The sequence below is a fragment of the Artemia franciscana genome, chromosome 21 (assembly GCF_032884065.1).
Source record: "Artemia franciscana chromosome 21, ASM3288406v1, whole genome shotgun sequence".
NCBI classification, from domain to species: Eukaryota; Metazoa; Arthropoda; class Branchiopoda; order Anostraca; family Artemiidae; genus Artemia; species Artemia franciscana.
In genome coordinates this window covers 33,484,532-33,504,531 of record NC_088883.1, presented here as the reverse complement: position 1 = coordinate 33,504,531, position 20,000 = coordinate 33,484,532, and the positions used below count along the sequence as shown (strand labels likewise).

The 20,000-nt window shown below is 35.6% G+C and overlaps 1 protein-coding gene and 1 long non-coding RNA gene across 2 annotated transcripts in view; one reads left to right on the top strand and one right to left on the bottom strand.

The window, feature by feature from the left end:
• LOC136040961 (uncharacterized) overlaps positions 1-20,000 on the bottom strand; it is a 289,351-nt gene that overhangs the window by 166,985 nt on the left and 102,366 nt on the right. The window lies entirely within an intron of this gene.
• Positions 1-20,000, top strand: part of LOC136040956 (putative inorganic phosphate cotransporter) — a 105,372-nt gene that overhangs the window by 8,366 nt on the left and 77,006 nt on the right. Inside the window, exons 3-4 of the mRNA XM_065725409.1 lie at positions 5,019-5,263; positions 16,573-16,660. Coding sequence (XP_065581481.1) covers positions 5,019-5,263; positions 16,573-16,660 — 333 coding nt within the window. The remainder of the gene's footprint in view (positions 1-5,018; positions 5,264-16,572; positions 16,661-20,000) is intronic.

Below are 20,000 nucleotides of genomic sequence, written 5' to 3'. Positions count from 1 at the left end.
ACGCTCCTGCTAGAATCACTTCTGAGCAGATATCACGTCGCAGATAAGAGCCTTCCATTCACGTATATTCATAACAGAGGCCGTTCAAAATTGAACCTGGATCACGTGATCACTTCCTGTTCCAGCTATTATCATCGATTGTCATGGTGGAAGAAGAAAAGATTGATGATGATCATCCTATTCTTAGCTGTGATTTGTCCTGTGAGCTATATGGCCGAACAATTTTAGCTCATCCGAAGTGTCATACGAAGCTGAACTGTGATTTTGCTAATGGTCCCCTATACCTTGCTACAATAACTGCTTTACTGTCGACCTTAGAAGTGCTATATCACCTGCTGCAAACTTCGGTTTCCTCGCTTTCAAGTAGAATTGACTTAAATTGATATTATTATCAAATTGTCCATTGCCTTAAATCAGTTTTCACAGCTGCAGTGCCTGTAGATAAAGTTAGAATTGGTACTAGGAAGCCTAATTGGGACGTTGATTCTGAAGTAAGATGTGCTAAGCAAAATGCCAAATTTTGGCTGCGAATGTGGATATCATGTGACCAACCATCGTCCAGAGCTGTGTTTTCTGTGAAACAAAAGTGTAAACTTGAATATAAGGCCAGTTTGAAGAGAGCACGCTTGAATGCATGGCCAGGCCGCACCGATAAGGCCTCCTGGAATAAGGTTATTAACAGTGAGAAATGTTCCTCATCTGCCCTATCTTGTCTCTAGCTAGCTAATTTTGTGGACCATTACAAATGTGTGTTCAGTGTATTTAATAGTTTTTTTCAAACTTTTTCTGATAAGTTGCTTAAACTATTTTTATCTTACCACCTCCTGCAAGCTCATGTCCAGCCCGTAGCAATGTCTGATATTTGCCGGGCTTTAAGAAAAATTAAGTGTTCAAATAGCCTTGATAATGACGGCCTTTCTTACCGATTTTTTCGTCTGTGATTGTCCTGCTCTACTTAACCATCTACAAATAATCTTCCAGTCTTGCCTAGCACAGTTGCTTGTTCCTGATAGTTTCCTTTGCGGCCGTGCAACGTATATTCGAAAGCGAGGCAAATACCCCACATCATATACAAATTATCGTCCCATTACAATTTCGTGTTTTTTAAGTAAGTTACTTGAACATTTATTATTACCAGAAATTGAGTTGAATTGTTATTTTACGCCTTTCAAGTTTGGTTTTTGGAAAAGTTTCGGTTGCTCCCATTCACACCATGTCTTAATCTGGCTCATGAAAGAAGCCGTGAAAACGAACATGTCTTTATTTTGTCTTACTGTTGAGATTTCTGGGGCTTTTGACAGTATGTTGCACTCTCAGACTCTATTTTCCCTTGCGTCTTCAGGTGTTAATCCTTCTGTAGTATGTTTATTGTCTTCTTGCTATTCAAAGTCTGAAATTCAAGTTACTTGGAATGCCCAATTATCTGGCCCAGTAAAAATTAATAAGGGAGTTCGGTAAGGTGCCGTGTTGTCTCCAAGTATATTTAAATGTGTGCTTGCATTGTGCCTGCTTCCCCTTAAAAGTTTTGTTTTTTACGGTAATATTGGTTTGTCTTATGTTGCATATGCGGAAGATGTTCTACTTGTTGCCTGGAATCGCCGTAGATTGCTTTCCAGTTTTAATATATTAACTAATGAGCTACTTAAGATTGGACTGTCAGTTAATGCATCTAAATGTGATTTTATTTGTTTCACTAACCCTTATGTGGTGGCTCCACTCGCTGCTAGGACTGCAGTTCTATCATGTTCTTCTTTAGTTAGTTGGCTTGATCTATGTTTCACCCCAACACTTTTCACTACCTGTTAATCCCTAGTGAATCAAGCCGTGAAAAACCTACGCGTCGCTTACGGGAAAATATCCCTAAATAGAAGCCGTTACAACTGCAACAGTTTGTGTTGGATTTATAATGTTTATTGCGCCCCTGTACTTTTGTTTTTATGTGGCGTGGCTCATCTGTTTCGTAAGAAAGATCACCAAACTCTTCGTACGGCTGATTTCAGATATTGCAAATTCCTCCTTCGGCTTCCTAGATGGCACCGAAACAGAAAAGTTATTGCTCGATTTGGTTTAATAGACGTGCCTTCTTAGATTTGGTCTTCCAGTGATGATTTATGTAAAAATACTATCAACTTTATTCATGTTTGATAAAAAAATACTTCATACAGCATTCACATTAGTTGTTTTCGAAAGACAGATGAAAATTACTTAAATATTTTCCAGAGGATTTGTTTAAGTGTAGTTTTATATTGCTTTTTGATTGTATTGATGTATTTACACATCAACCGGTCCCTTAAAAAAATTAATCATTGTTTCATTAGTGTATGCATATCCAGCAGTACATGTCAGTCAGTTGGACTATAAAGTATAGCTTAATTTAAAATATTCTACAATACACCAGCAGAACAGAATAATACTGCTGTTAACAATTCATAGTGACCCAAATCTGCATTAGTCCAACATGTTGAAACAAGTAGCTATACCAAAAATGTGGCTAAAAAAACCTTACTAGGGTGGCAATGAATGAAATGTTAAGATGGCTAAGATAAATTTAATGGATGAAGGACTTTCGTGTTAATGGATTAATTGTTTTGAAAATATATCATGGGCCAAACAGAAAGCATATTTTCTTCGAATAAGGTTAAAGGTGGTTACAAGGAGAAATTTAAAAGAAATTTGAAGTTCGTTGGAGATGGTAAACAGTCAAGCTTTGAATAGATTTGTATAGTGGCTGAGCGTGTGGATTTGTCTTGGTCTTAAGTTGATATTGATGAAGTGAGCATCTTTCAAAACTTTTTGGAAGTCTTCTAACCCCAGATAGCATGTAACATAATATAAAAATTAATATATAAGAGTTTGTGAAGTGAAAATTTTTGAGGATTGCAAAAAAAACTTCCTGTTAGAACCAAACAAGGTTAAAACCTTAACTATAACTTCAAGTAGTCTGGAATAGTGCTCAAACACAGAATAGAATTTCAGAAGATACAGAAATGGATTTTTAAAAATGAATAAGCTGGTGTCGAGCATTTTGGAGTCGGGAAGTCCAGAGTAGCATAAGGCCTGTTCTTAAATGTTAATTATGGGTTCAGTTCCATTCGCTGAATATGCAACACTCGTGGTCAGCTTGTATATTTTTTTTGTATATTCAGTTCTTTATCTGTAAAAATAATTCTTGTGTGTAAAAGTAATTCTACAATAAAAAGCTATGATAGAACTGTTAGGTGCGCTTGTTGGCCTGGGGCTGATGGTTTCGGTGAATATTAGGGTCAACTCCAACACCAGTAGATTTTTTTCATTCAATTATTTTTAGTCATCTATTGCTAGAAATAATAATAATATTATTATGTGCGAAGACAGCAGAGGGAAATTCACGTAAATTTTCCATCCTCTCCGGGGTGAAAAAAGGATGCGCACTATTTCTGCTACTGTTCGCAGTTGTCATCGACTTCGTATTGAGGAGTGTCGTCTAAACTGGGTTGCGCCTAAATGATCGCCTGCTCAGCGACTTGGCTTTTGCTGATAATATTGCCATCCTGCAAACCTGCATATCACGGCTCCAAGTGCTGCTCACGAGCGTTCAACAAAAACCAGAATCCGGACTCAGTATCAACACCAGTAAAACCAAAGGTATGGCAACTAGCGATTCACCAATGATCATCAATTGTGATGATAAAGACGTGGAACAAGTGGTCTATTTCAAATATCTTGGTATCACCATCGAGAACAAGGGATTCACAACCAAAGAAATCATCGCCCAAATTGGACCGGCTTGTAGCACCTTCAACAGGCTAAAAAAAAGTTTGGAGGCCCAGTGTTTTTCTCTCCGGCTTAAACTCCAATTGTTCAACAGCAACGTCCTGCCATCCTGCTCTATCCATATAAAACATGGCATCTCAACCAAGAACAAGAGAAGAGAGTTCAGTCTTTTGAAAACATGTACCTACGTAGACTTCTTGGCATCCACTGGACCCAGAATATAACAAATGAGCATATTAGAAACATTGAGGGTCAACTGTCACTCATCGAAGGTGTATAAAGAGCCAACTTGGGCACCTGCTGTGCATAGATGATTTCAGAATCCCCAAATCTACATTTTTCTGGTTACCTGAAGGCACTCGCCGCAGAGCTAGACCCAAAAATATACTCCGTCATACCTACAACAATGACTTGTGGCACCTTTATGCCTCAATACAGCCGGAGTGGGAAGACATCGTCGCAGCTGGAAGTTTCAGAGACGACTGGAGACTCGTCTTGGACGCCTTGGGTGCCTCTGAAGACACAGGAGGATCTAAGGTAAGGTAATCAATTATTAACTGCATATTAGTAAGTCTGATTAAACCCAAATCTAATCTTTTTACTGGATTGTCATATTCAGTCGAGTAATTCTGTGAAGCCAACAATGTAGAGTTAAAACCCAAAAATTTAGCTTTTATTAAAATGCCCAAAAGATAGTGTTGTATATTTATTTTGTAGCTAACTATAACTTAAGACTGTTTAATAACAAAATAAACGAAAGCTAAAAATGAAAACCACCTATGAATGAATGAATGAATGAATGCCTGTATTTAAAGCCATTTTTAAGGCCGCATACATACATATACAACAACAAACAAACTAAATCATGTAACACTCGACTTTCGAATAATAAGACCCTTCCGGACAAAATTTTCCACTGCTAATATATTTACTTTTGACGTTAACTTCAAAGTTCCAAGTTCCAAAGTTCCGAAGCTCTTCAAAATTCAGTTCCTATGTTACATTACTTTAAAATTTCATGTCGACCTTAAACTTACACTCCAATCGAAGTGTCCATAAAAATGATTTAAAGTCGCTTTGATCTTGTGTATTTTTACAGTTTGTTGCACTATTACTAGTGCTAGTTGCTTATATTTATTTCTAAATCCTTGCAAATCATTTGATAACATCACCAATTCCATTCTGTGTATTTTCTTTACTTGGGGTATCCAAAATTGAAGCCAAACACTATTAAATCAGCTTATCCCTTTCTCATTATTTATAAGATACCAGTGAAGATGGACCATTTCCATGGAGTGAGCCAATACAAGCCTTAATAAGTACCAGTTTCTTGTGGGGATATTTCATTACAAATATACCTGGAGGTCGCCTAGCAGAGATATTTGGAACTAAGTATTTGCTAGCGATATCTCAAATTCTTGCATCTGCCTTGACTATGCTTATACCCATTGCTGCCAGTGTTGGATGGGAACTCATCATTGTTATTCGCGTGACTATGGGACTTGTCCAGGTAGTATCATAATTGCAATTTTTCTGAAGGTTCATTTACAATGATAGTTAGCTAATACCGAAATTTGCCTCCCAAAACAGTCGTACCAAACGGACTCCAGTAGTAATAGAAAGTGGTGTATAGCGAGAAGTACTGTTATAGCGAGAATTACAAGTGACTAGTGACTGTCAACATTTTAGCTGACCCCAAATTTAAAACTATTTATTTGGTTGGTTGATTTTGGAAAGATAGATTAGAAAATATTGATCACTTGGCTCACACATAAAGTAATTTTGTTATATAGTTCATTACAATAGCGAGCAAGAAATTTCAATACTCTGCCGTCAGAGTATTTATTTTGTTTGCCATATTAGTTTGAAGTCAAAACTTTATTTCTGAAAAAAATTCTTATCATTGTTACCGTAATAACAATGAATAAACTCACATTATATATTTAAGAACTATACCCACAGATTGATAGACGTCAGTCACCTAAAAAGAAAGTTTGAACTCTAACTTAGCAATCCTTTTACAGATACCATTAACAATAAACTATGGTAGATAGTCTAGTATCCAACTATTATTTGTCCTAAGATTGATAACGAAGCTCTTTGATTGGATGGTTTTAGCTAAGTTCCAATAAGCTCAAACACATTTAGTATCCGAGAAACTTCCTAAACTGAAAAAAAACAGCACCTCCTCTCACAAACCTCCAGGGCAACAACTACCGCCAAACAACAATTCCAGTTACCCTCACTCCCTCCAACCATTCCTCCCCCTGGACATACAATCCACTCACTTCGCCAAAAAAAAATCCAGACCAATTCCCAAGAAATACTCTTTTTAATCTTTTTTAAACCCTTGAAAGGTGCTCAGCCATCCTAACCAAGGGTTTGAATAGTTTTTACTCTAGGGGGGGGGGAGGACTCTGAAATTCCCTGACGAATTTGGGTTGGTATCGACGACGACCAACATTTTTAATTCATTTTTATATATTAAAATAATGATTATTACTAGCCAAAAATTGTCAAACATTGTAGGGAAAAATTATACGGCTCCTCAACTTTCCACTTTTTTTACAAGTAGGTTAAGCTCGATTTTTCTTGTTGGTCTTTTTTTTTACATCACGAGCATGATAATAGTCACTAGAATAGTTTTTACAAAAGTGAATGCTCTGTAAACAAAAAGCAAGCTTGTCTGTTTTTCTTCGCTATAGAGAACAACTGGGGAGGCTCAATGACGCTTCCAGTGCTATTGTAAATCTCAGTAAAACATTTCATTTCCAATTGGAACGGTTGAACAGGTATTTCAGTTACACTAAACGTAGAACAGAAAGAGTGGTACTGAAAAAGATTGAGGTTTGCAAGGCAGTCGAATAGGAAGGACCAGCTATTTGGTCTCTTTATATGCAAGCGATGAAAATTATCGTGGCGCTCATTATATGAACGTGCTGGGGATATTCAGCATTATAGCTTTTAGTTCACGAATCAGAGAGTTCGTCCGTGAAAGCAATGCCCTCTAGAACAGCAGTTTTACAATAAACTCAAGCCAATTAAGGGTACTGAGAAGTCTGTCGGACTTCAATTTGGTTTCGACATCAAGAGTATCTAAATTTGCCATTCCCCAAAGTACTATTGCAATTGTCAGAAGAACACTCTATAAAGCTTCAAGCGACTCCGGTCTGGAAGATTACCTTGTTTCTGAAAGCCCATTAAGATAATGCTTTCCTTCAACATCATCTACACCCTTGCGAAACGAACTAAAGGGCTTGGATCCCTTGCTGAAAAGTTGTAGATTTGTTGTAAAATACCAAACATATCGGGTATCGAGAGGGTTGATTCACGGCAGCGTTCAATGATAATGATACTTGTGTGGGTTAAGCATCTGAGGTACTGAGTATTTCTTCCTAACTTCTTAGAAATGTGAAGTTGTGTTCCACTCGAATTGTCCTGTCACGTTACTTGCAAAATCACAGCATTGAAATGCTAGTTTTTCTTCAGTGATACGAGCCTTTTACAAAACTCGTAGAACTTCTTATGCAATACTGGCTCTTTTTTATTACACAGAATCTACAACAGTGAGTAAACGTTATTTAGTGGCTCCCTCACTATCAATGTACCGTTAATTTACATCTAAACGCTCTTCATGGCTAGCAGTGGGTGTTTCATTTGCAAAGATGTCAAAGAAGTCAGCTTCATTAACATCTACAAATTTTTGTTCAAGTTCTGTTCCAAAAATCGCAATCAGTTAATTTTGACTATTATACGACAGACAGTCGGTGGCATTTGCCTTGTTTTGGTTCTTCATCCTATTCTTTTCCTTCAAATTTTTCATCGACACAACATTTCGTTATTGTTTCTAGGAAGAAAAATTGGCTTGTCCCAGTAATTTGTCCTAGCTTCTAATTCCTGTTATAAATGAAGATTTTTCGTTTCTGTATCCACTGCAAGGTCCAGTTGGAAGAAAACGAATAGGCATAGCAGACGGCTAAATCTTTTTTGACACCATACTCTAGGTGCGGGAAATCATTATACCAATTTCTAGCAAACCGCAACTGGGGTCTGGAACTCTGAAATTAGATATCCTCCCTTACTGGAAAATTGATTTTTGAAATAGTTCTAGTTCGATAAGCTTCAGGTTTTCTGATTCTGAAAGTTGTTTTTTTCCTGAGTCCGGGATCGCGCTCGACTCTTACGATTCCAACTTGTTGTAAGCTTTTGGCTTCAGATTCCACTCCTTTTATTCTTAGCACTTTCTGAAAAATGTCTGATAACTCTGACTGACTAATAAGCATAGTTCTATATTCAGACTTGATTTGAAAGTAAGATTCTACCCAGTCCTTGGGAGTCTATCCTATCGAACTGTGTACTTACAGCTAAGATACCTGCTAAAATTTTGTGTTAAATATCTTTAACAGTATCAAAATGCAAAACGCGAGGTGGCTGCGACTGTGAAGAACTAAAACAAGAGGCACCACTGAAGACAGACTAATTTTTCTGCTGATTTAAATTATTCTAACCTATTTTGTTGTTCGAGACAAATTTCACTCGTGATAGGGTTTTTTACAGTTTTTTTTTTAATTCCTGGCCGTAACCATTTTTCAATATGGAATAGAATGCTTTTTTGCATAATATTAGGCCTAATCTTCACTTCACAACCGTTTTTCAGTTCCTCACTATGATTCTTCTGAGTGTGGGTAGCTTGATAATGAGAGTAGAATTCGCAATAGTTTTATCTTTTTTTCTCTCGAAACAAACTTCACACACAAGGTGAATTGTAGTTCTGGAGCTTTTTCTTTGTTCTCCAAATGTTTTCTAGTATTGGTGGTCTGAACAAATAAAATAATGCTCCAAGTGTCTTTTTAGGTTCAAATGCAGTATTGCCCTAATTCAAATTGCCATACACAGACTACTGAGAAACTTGAATCCTTGTAAGCTTTCTTCAATTTTGACCAACCGGTTTGGTTTGAATAGTTTTCAATGGTTGTCTATATTACAGAATTTTCTTTTGGAGTAGCAGTGCAGGTTACTGGACTTCCTGTCTTCTTTTTTTAAAATTTTGTGTTAAATAAAGTCTTTAAATTATTCCCCACGTTGAGAATTAAAAGGTTTTGCAAGGCTTCGGCCCAAAAGTCATTTTCCAAGCAGCCGATTGGTTTCTGTCAACTTCACACAGATGGAGCAGTTAATTTTTATCGTGTCTGCCCAATACAAGTCTTTTATGACATTAGATTCGGCTAAAACAGTACCAAGTTTCGTTGGGATCCGCTTGACGAGTCGTTTTCTAGGAGGGCAATTAGTTTCTGTCAAATTTATGCAGCAGTAAGTTTTGCTGTTCTTCACCCGCTGGGAGCCTTATGACATTACATTGGATTGACGAAAACCAAGCTTTGTAGGGATCTGCTCTACGGGTCTTTTCTGAGGGGGTCAGCTGGTTTCTGTTGACTTAGGGCACATATAGTCGTAAGTGTCAAAAGGTTAGAAAAGCCCTTCCAGAAGCCTCACTTCGCACCGATAGACAGTGATTTTTGCAGGGCTTCGTCTGACAAAGGTCCCCTTTGAGGACCTTTTCGACACTCACAAGAAGTGCATTCCATACACAGCAAAGATACTTCAAAGTAAAACTATATATCACACTATTTCTATTCTCCACAGTCAAGTTATCACAGCTGATTGTGTCACGATCTTGAAAAGAACTTCTGAAACGGTAAAACTCTTTAAAAGTTTCCGGGACAAGATTATACACACAATTATGCACAAATTTCGTCGCTTGAAAGTCGATTATCTTTTCAACACAAACCATAACACGTAAGCATAGAGACTTGAAGAATGCACTGGAGTCTTTCATATTTTTTACACACTTCCCAATTGTTCTTGCTGCTTTATTTTGTAGCACTTGCACATACTTGTAATTAGCGGAAAAGTTGCTGCTCCACATACACATTCATTTAATATATAAGGGTAGATGATTGCTATATATATCGTGCGAAGAGTATATTCCGGGAGAATTTACTTCAGTCTTTGAGAAGTACTAAGCCGCGTGTAATTTTTGGGAAATAATATTGCTATAATAATTAAAATAATAATTGTGAAGGAATGTTAGAGAAATGTAATTTTAAATTTTTAAATAGTGAAGAACTAGATATTAATGCTAAGTTTCAAAATTGGCATTCAATTATAAATAGTTCACTAGTTGATTAAAAAGTGTAACTCATTGTAGAGAAACTCCAAGGAAACCATGGAATACTCGTGCTCTTTTAAAGGCTGTTATTAGTAGAATGTATTTGTTCAAAATGTGTGTGCCTAACAATAGTGTAAGTGACAAAACAGAATATAAGATTTATAGTACCCAGTTAAATACACTACTTCGTAAAGCCAAAGCTGATTACTACCTTAATCAATTTAAATCTTGTGAATAAAACCATAGAAAAATATGATAAATTATTGGTTCCGTCGTAAGTCCTAATTATGATGCTATATTTCCTGAGGGTATACATAATAATAATAATAATACAATTGCTGATAGAATTTGCCGTCATTTTGCTAATGTGGGGAAGGATTTAGTTCAAAGTATAGTTAGGTGCACAAACGTAGTTTAAAAAATATTTAGTGAATATAAGTGATGTTTCAGCATATTTAAAGCCAATCAATGCTTCTGAGCTTTCTGAAACATTGAAAAATATAAAAATGGGAGTTTCAGGCTCTGATTTTGTAACAGTTAAAACTTTTAAGTATATTTACCCTGTTATTTCCGGTCCTTTAGTGTATTTATTTAATGAATGTTTTAGGACTGGAGTATTTCCAAGTGGTTTTAAAATTGCATAAGTTATTCCTGTTTATAAAGGTGGGAATAAAAATGTACTAGGAAATTATATGCCCATTTCTTAATTAAAAGCAGTATCCAGATTGTTTAAAAAATTAATAGTTAAAAGAATGGTTTGATTTTTGGAGAGTAAGTCATTTTTTAGTCCAAATCAATATGGTTTTCCGATTGGTTTATCTAATGAGCATGCTATTTTATTTTTGACAACTTTTGTGAGTGATGCGTTGGATAAAGGTGTGAAAGTCACTTTTGTTTTTCTTGACATTGTAAAAGCTTTCGACTGTGTTGAGTATTTTATACTCAATACCGAATTAGTAAATTGCGGTTTTAGAGGACCATTTCTCCAATTACCGTCCTCGTTTTTAAAGGAAAGAACTCAATATGTACAACTGGGGGATGTTCTTCAGTTTGTAATGTTAAATTTGGAGTATCTCAAGGATCTGTTCCTGGTACCCTGTTATTTTTAGTTTTTATAAATGATTTATACAGAGCTTTTAATATGATTTCGTATGACATTGACTTTGGATGTGACGGGGAAAAAGTTATAGTCCACAGCTTTACGGATGACACTCATTTAACATTGGCTCCAAAAACAGGAATTCAGCTGTTGAGTCGTATTAGCTCTGTGGCTTGTGGATGAAGTTTAATAAGTTAGATCTGAATTGTAGTAAATCTTGCTTTTAATTGTATTGTAGGAGCTCAAATTTATTATCCTTGTATTGACAGACTTGATTTTGCTGATATGAGTATTTTAAGAATAAATTGTACAAAATATCTAGGGGTTTTAACTTATTAATATCTTAGTTTTAGAGAACATATAGATTATATTAGTCTTAAACGCACTAGGAATGTTGACATTTTAAGAAAGTTGAAGTATATTTTCCCAAGGGATATTTTAAGAACACTGTATTATTACTTATTTGCTATATTGTTGTACTGTCTGGGGTAGTACATTCCCCTCTAATTTCCATCATTTTCGAGTTTCGCAAAATAAAGCACTTCGAGTGTTATGCGGTGTTGGTTTTAAAGACTCGTTACAAAAGAAGTATATAGACTGCAAAATCTTGCCTTTAGCAGGACTCGTTACTTTATATCGATGCCTGCTTATGTATAAATATCTTCAAAATTGTTTACAAATATGTTTTAAAAGTATGTTTCAATTAGGAAGTGGTATTCATACACATTTTACGAGACAGTCCAATATAATTTGTCGTCCGCTTGCCATTATCCGTAGATCTCAATTTTTTATTCGGCGTCTAGGACCCCATGCATGGAATCTTTTACTTACGACTTTAAGAAACATGAATAATTTTATGAGTTTCGGTGTAAATCCAAGCTATTTTGCCTTAATATTTATGGTTTTGATAGTTGAGTGGACGTCAAGTGGAGCCAAGATGTTGGTTTTATTCTATGCGATGCTGGTCAAGTGGTTTTTTTTTTTTTTTTTTTTTTTTTTTTTTTTTTTTTTTTTTTTTTTTTTGTCTTTTTAGAAGTGTAGTCCCATATTAATCGAAATGCAGGGTAAATGAATTTTTTTCTTTTTTCTTTTTCTTTTATTTTCTTTTTTTTATTTTACTCTCCTTTTTTGTATTGTTTTTATTTGTATGTGTATTGGGGTTGTAAGTCCAAACCAGCTTTGCTTCGGGCCATTTGCTTGTTTTTTTATTTATATTAATAAACCTATCTTTCTCTCTCTCAACAAAAGATCAAACAGTTCGTGGTAACGAACTGTAGTAAGGAGCGATCCGGCTCAATAGTAACCAAAACTCTAAAAAATTGAATTTTGATATCAATAGCTACATCAAAAGAATCGCATTTTAATGCTGATTTTAAATATATAAGTTTCATCAAGTTTAGTCTTACCCATCAAAAGTTACGAGCCTGAGAAAATTTGCCTTATTTAGGAAAATAGGGGGAAACGCCCCCTAAAAGTCGTAGGATCTTAACGAAGATGACACCATCAGATTCAGCGTATCAGAGAACCTTACTGTAGAAGTTTCAAGCTCCTATCTACAAAAATGTGGAATTTTGAATTTTTTGCCAGAAGACAAATCACGGGTGCGTGTTTATTTGTTTTTTTTTTTTTTTTGTTTTTTTTTTTTTTTTTCCCAGGGGTCATCGTATCGACCAAGTGGTCCTAGAATGTCGCAAGAGGCAACATTCTAACGGAAATGAAAAGTTCTAGTGCCCTTTTTAAGTGACCAAAAAAATTGGAGGGCACCTAGGCCCCCTCCCACGCTCATTTTTTCTCCAAAGTCAACAGATAAAAATTTTGAGATAGCCATTTTGTTCCGCATAGTCAAAAACCATAATAACTATGTCTTTGGGAATGACTTACTCCCCCAAAGTCCCTGGTGGTGGGGCTGCAACTTACAAACTTCGACCAGTGTTTACATATAATAATGGTTATTGGGAAGTGTACAGTCGGTTTCAGGGGATTTTTTTTTGGTTTTGGGGGTTCGGCTGAGGGGAGGGGGCTATGTGGGAGGATCTTTCCATGGAGAAATGTGTCATGGGGGAACAGAAATTCAATGAAAAGGGCGCAGGATTTTCTAAAATTATTATAAAAAAACAATGAAAAAATAAACATGGAATTTTTTTTTTTCAATTGAAAGTAAAGAGTAGCATTGAAACTTAAAACGAACAGAGATTATTACGCATGTGAGGGGTTCTAAAAATACTTTAGCATAAAGAGCGAGGTATTTAGGAGGAGATAAATACCTCGCTCTTTATGCTATAGTATTTTTAGTAATTTCAACTATTCATTCTACGGCCTTTCTGATTCAGGGGTCATTCTTAAAGAATTGGGACAAAACTTGCGATTTAGTGTAAAGAACGAGGTATTAACGAGGGTACAAACCCTCTCATATACATAATAAAAATTAAAGAATATAAAAGTTTGTTACGTAAGATAATTCTTAAGTTACGTATATTTTTTACTAATAGAAAAATTCGTTAAAAATAAAAATTTATAGTTGCCTTTTTATGTAACCGAAAAATTGCATTGCAACTAGGCCTCCTTTCCCATCCCTTATTTCTCAAAATCGTCTTATCAAAACTAAGAGAAAGCCATTTAGCCAAAAAAGGAATTAATATGCAAATTTCATTTTAATAATTTATGTGTGGAGAGCCAAAATCAAACATGCATTAATTCAAAAACGTTCAGAAATTACATAAAAAAAACTAGTTTTTTTAACTGAAAGTAAGGAGCGACATTAAAACTTAAAACGAACAGAAATTACTCCGTATATGAAATGGGTTGTCCCCTCCGCAATCCCTCGCTCTTTACGCTAAAGTTTGACTCTTTGCCACAATTCTGCTTTTTAATACAATTAAAAGCTTTAGCGTAAAGAGCGAGGGATTGCGGAGGGGACAACCCATTTCATATACGGAGTAATTTCTGTTCGTTTTAAGTTTTAATGTCGCTCCTTACTTTCAGTTAAAAAAACTAGTTTTTTTTTATGTAATTAAAAACAGGATGGAAGCCAGTGTATCGTAGCGAATATATTTGTACAACAGGTTTTCCACACAATAAGACTTTATTGTTTTGCATTGACAGAATCACTAACTCCACGGAATGTCAACTAAAACGTTCTCTCAATATTCACGCACAGCAAACAAACTCGTAAACGCTTCCTGTCCTTAGAGAGCAGTGTTAGCTTTTTCTTTTAAATCATCAAATGATTTTGCTGACATTGTTATTTCAGTGTCGCCCACAAATACAACCTGCGAATAAAATACATCCTGTGAAATAAATACATCCTGCCAATAAAAGTGCATCATGTCAACGTAAACTAGATGAAGTAATAAGCCCAGTACAGAGCATAAGAAACACCACACTGCGTAGGAAAACAAAACGACTATTTCATTTAAGAGACCTAACATAGCCTATTCATCGGAAACACATCACAGAGCCTTTATGAAGTGGAACGACCTTCACCACCTTAAGTTACAACGGGAAACTTCCCTTTTCTAGGAAACAAATTTAATAATAAAGACTAAACAGGGTAGAAAGTATCTTAAATCTACTTTAACAGTTTGATGAGATGAATCCTCCAAACCTACATAATAAGATTAAACTACTGCTCAACTATCCACACTTCTTCACTCGTGCACGGCCAGAATACCATAGTTAATTTTTCATTGTGGATAAAATAGTACTGCAGTGAATTTCACTATATTTATTGCAATCAATAGATTGCACCTCGGAGCCAACATTCAATTAAAAATTAGCATGTTATTCACCAGTTTAAAAAAAAATCAGTTAATTTTTTTCTAACAGGCTTTATTAGTCTTAACTCATTTAAACTACTCAAAAAGATCTGAGAAAAAGTTACATATTGTATGTGCTTTCACATAAATCCCTTTTTAACATTAGAAATTGTTCCTTAAACTCGTTATTCTAAGTATTTTTTTAAGGCAAGGACATAAATGGGTACATCATGGAATGATCTATTGCAATATAATATTTCTCAATATAGGAGGCACAATCACTTTTCCAAAAACTAATGAAAGCTTAGTTTTCATTTAAGCGCTAGTTCTTCAGAATTCTGCAAAAATGGGACAATATCACAGGATGATATAGCCGAAACAGTTTTTCAAAATATGTTGCGTAAATCAACAAGCAGTAAATTCCCTTCGTTTGGAGTTTCAACTTTCTCTTTACTTTTATCCATTTTTTTTATTTGTATTTATACATTTTTTAAGTTTGAAATTATTTAAAATAAACATTATATAGAAATATTGTCTGTTGGAAATTTTCTAAAAAGAAAGCAAAGAATTGCTCTCAGAATCATTTGCCTGTTTAGAGGATATTGTTCGTATACAATATTTATACCTTGTGCCATACTTAATTGATGTTTAATACTGCACACACTTCCAAACAGTGTGGGAATATTTGGCTAGTTTCATATCGGGGGTTCTTATGTGCAATGATATATTAATCCTTTGGTACATATATAAAATATAATCTGGCAATTTACTGCAATAATAATTAAGTTCAAAGACGACACTAGTTATATATGACGTTTTGAGAAAATACAAGACAACAAAAAAGAGAAAGTTCACGGCCAGTAAGCTTTTAGAAGGCTAGTAAAGGTAACTCTTGCTAGCTTTTGGAATAGCCTGCCAGCCTAGAGTCTCAAGCAGGTTGACCCAGAATTTAAAATGGACATAGGACCGTTAAATTCCCTGGAATGAGAAGTAAACAAGGAACTCCTACCAATGGTCATAGGTTGATCAAGAATTTAGAATTGACACAGTACCGTTAATTTGCGTGGAATGACGGGCAAACAAGCGTCCATTGCCAACTTAAGTCTATCCATAATGAGTGTCAGGCATGGTGATTGATTCAATTCATAAGCTTAGACATTTGCACTAATAAGAACTTATTTCGATATTGGTAGACCAACAAGTTTCCTGGAATTGCAAGGGAAAAAATTGTCCAAAGCCTAAAACGGCCTGTATATCGATAGCGTTAGGCGAGTGACCACAGTTATAAGCTAAGATAGATGGGCAAACAAAAAGTGAATTTAATATTAGTTGACCAATTTTCAGTTGACCGTCTGTGTTTGGGTCTTGTGGTTGTCTGTCCGTTGATTTTGAGTCAAAATCAAGTAGTTGTGATTGGAAAATTGTAGAAAAAGCCAGTTGGGCTAACAAAATTTGAATTAAATATTGGTTGACCAATACTTAGTTGACCTTTTGTGTTTCTGTCTTGTGTTTGTGGCTGACTTTCCGTTGATTTTGAATTAAAATCAAATAGGTGCGGGTAAAATTTTAGAAAAAATCCAAGACAGATAGTCTGATTGAGTGAGAGGCAAATCTGACATCAGCCCTTTTAAGGATTGTATAAAAAAACAATCTATTTATTTGTTAATAGATAAGCCTATCTATCATCCGTGAATGCGTCATTCCTAGGGCAGAACTAAAATAGATGGTCATAGAACAAAGATAATCATAGAACCTATAGAAGAAAGAAAGTAGCAAAATTTTTAATATGTTTCTAGGGTCCAAGTTTTCCATGCATGCACCCTCTGTTAGCAAAATGGATACCTCCCCAAGAACGTGGCACAATTTCAGCCGTCGTTTACGCGGGTAAGTCAAAGATTTTTTTTTAAATAGTGAATCTTATTATTTCTTCAACCTGTTAAATATGAGAAAAACGACTAAAAGCAAATGTATTTACTCTAGAATGTCAAATAATCTCGCACTACAATTTCATGTATTAAGTCTACATGACTATATTTATCAACGACGGCCCTCTATTCTTTTCCCCTAAATGATTGGCCGACATCGTCAATCTGTGGAAGTATGTCATCTTTAATCAAAAGAACGTGTCCTGGCCGTATCAACCCTTCTTTCTTTGGGAAGAAAAATCTAGCAGCTCTTCCTCCGTTTTTCAAAACGCCAAAGCTTCAGAGCCATACTTGTTCAATGTCGTCACTGTAGTTTTCAATATCCTATTCTTGGTTCACACACTTATTCCTATTCCTCTAAACATATTTCAGCTGTGAAAAAACCCTGGTCTTTTGCTGTTCTCAGGTAAAATCTTCCCAGCATCCTCTGTTCTTACTAAAAGTGCTACCTAGGGAAGGTGAGGTGGTCCACTTGATGAAGCTTTTCTTCACCCAAAATCACTCTTTCACCTTCTTTCATTCCTATTCTTTGCAAGTCATTAATCTTAAAATTAACTTTAAAACTTTTTCTTGCACGCTGAACTAGCAAAATTTTTTCATTGTTGTTCATTTTGCTAACATTTTTATCCAGGATGCTTGCACCATCAGCATAGTCTAAGTCTAGCTAGGTATTGCTTCCCCATTTAATTCTATGTTCTTCCATTGTCCCTGCTGTGCTCCTTAAGACAAATTCCATCAAAATAATCTATATAAACGCTAATAGAACCTACTTTGTTTTACGCCTCTGTTAATAATTCGGTCGACGGACCATCTAACGCTGCTAAGAATACAGTACACCTCCCTTAAAACTTCATCTACAGCATCTCTAGGCCTAAAAAGCATCACCATGCTAAGTAATTTTCATTTTATTGAAACAAGATCAATGCCTCTATAATTTCCCCACTAGTGCTTATCACCTTTTTAAAGAGGGGTTTAATTAGAATTTTCTTAAAATTGCCTGGTACTTCCCATGTTTCTGAAATAATATTCATAATCTTCAATAACTTACTCCTAATCTCTTAGCCATCATGTCTTAAATCGTTTTAGTACCGTCATAGTTCTAACCTAACAAAATCAATCTTCCTTGTTATCCAAACGATGGTAGCAATAATAATTTATTTTTAATCCATTTTAAACAATTATACAACTGTGGGATATTGAACTTCAAGAAAAAAAAGGCACGAAAATGGAACATAAAAATATCAACTGGGACAAGATCATTAAATGGCTGAAACTTTGAAATAGCAGACTCGGATAACTTCTCATGTAACATGGCCAGTTTTATCGTTGTATCAGAAGTATTAAAAGTCTGTATAATTTATCTTATCTTATACTGGGGTGGTAAATAGAGTGAAAACTCAAATATCGAAAATACGCTGAGCAGAGAGCTTGAATATCTTTTGGAGGATAATTAGCAGATAAAGAAAAGACACAATGATTGTCGTAGGTCAAGTAAAGTTTCACTAATGCCTTACGGTTTCAATTATTCATTTTTGTTAGCTGCAATTTTTGAACACATAGCCTGGAGCTTAAACTTTGCACCTGAAACTGCATGCAAAGAAAATGGCCGTCTGTCATTTGTAATTAAGATTCCCAACCATTTAATAGATTCAACAACATTTATAGAAAATTTTGACAACCAAGCAGTGATTTTGAAAAAGCCTCAACATTAAAAGAGAGGAACTCACACTTATCAACATTCACAGAAAGTGCAATAATGGAGAAAGAAGAGCCAACAAAACTAACTTCTTCCATGAACGATGAGTGCCAACCGTTTATATGTCATCCGTTTATGACATGAGACACTTTATTTATTTAAAACAAGAATTTGGGAAACTATTTAACGTACTACTACAACTTCTACTACCGCCACAAAGACGGTATCTACTACCATTGCTGCTGCTGCCACGATGACTACTACTACCATTGAAATAAACTGCTACTAAACTTAATACATACTTAATCGTTATACTAGGGTGGAGTTCATAACGTTAGTGTGGTGGCATCACACTGTTTTCAACATGCGGCGGTTATCACCAAGGGCCTTTTCGTCTGAAATTGAAATTTCAGCCTGATCCTGGATATTTTCGAGACTGTCATTACATTGGAACTTGGGCCATTTTCTTGGCTGTTTCTAGCCACTCCTGTGTGTATCAAACCTGAGCATCAGAAGGTAGTCCAAGAAGATGACTGAACCATTGAAGGGTCCGCTGGCAGCTTTGTTTAAAAAGTGCCACTTGGAAGTTATACTTTGCAGGTGGCAAACACTGAGAAAGTATATCCAGTGGACTCCCTCAATTTTCCAGACCCAATTTTATTGCATAATATTGAGAAGGCTTTAGAAAGCTGCAGTTGCAGGTGCAAGTCTCAGCTCCAGTGTATCAGGATGGAACAACAGAGGCTCAAAGGATTTTCAGTTTGGCTGTTAGTTTGATCATCGGCTTCTTCCAAACATGAATCATTCTACCAAAGAGGCCGAGGTATTGACCAGGTGGAGAACAACTTTACGGACAATGAAGTCTTACGAAGATATAATGGAACCGAAGTAAGTGACATGGTGAACCACTTCCACTTTGTTTCTGGCTATGCAATAATTTTATTTGTTGGTGTGAGACTTTCGCTGCAAAATCATGGCTTTTGTCGTGTTTCCAGTTCATGGATGGTCTGGTTCTGGCTGCTTCGTCCTAAAGTTCACTCAAAGCAAGGAGTAGCCAATTTCAGGTAGTATTAGTCATTACATGGCCTTCAATACAATTGAATATGTCCGGAGCAACTGAGCGGCCTTGCCTTAACATGCTGGCAATCTTAATGGAAAGTTTTTCCTACGTCTGGAGGCAGACATACATTGACGGATGGCCACTTTTTGAAAAGAGATAACATGGAAAATAATTATCAAAAGAAGACTCACATTGTGCCTAAGAATCAACAAAAGCAATGAAAGACTGTTTTTTTTTTCATTTCAACTTTTAAGCCAAGAGTTATTACCATCAAACTACTAGTGCTATTAAACGATACCAAAATGGTTTAAGTGCAACTAGGTTTTGAAAATGGTGTAAATGGAGTATCTCTGGAAAAAAAGCGTATTAAGTTTAAACTCTTGGGGAAATTTGAAAGGGTAATACTATAGTTAAAAAGGCAATTTTTTATCCAGATTGTAGAAAGTGCTTTCGTACAGTATTACATTTGCAAGAAAAAGTTTTTATCAGGTTGTGTCAATAGGGCATATCCGGAGTATCTCAGGAATAGCTAAAGTCAAGAGG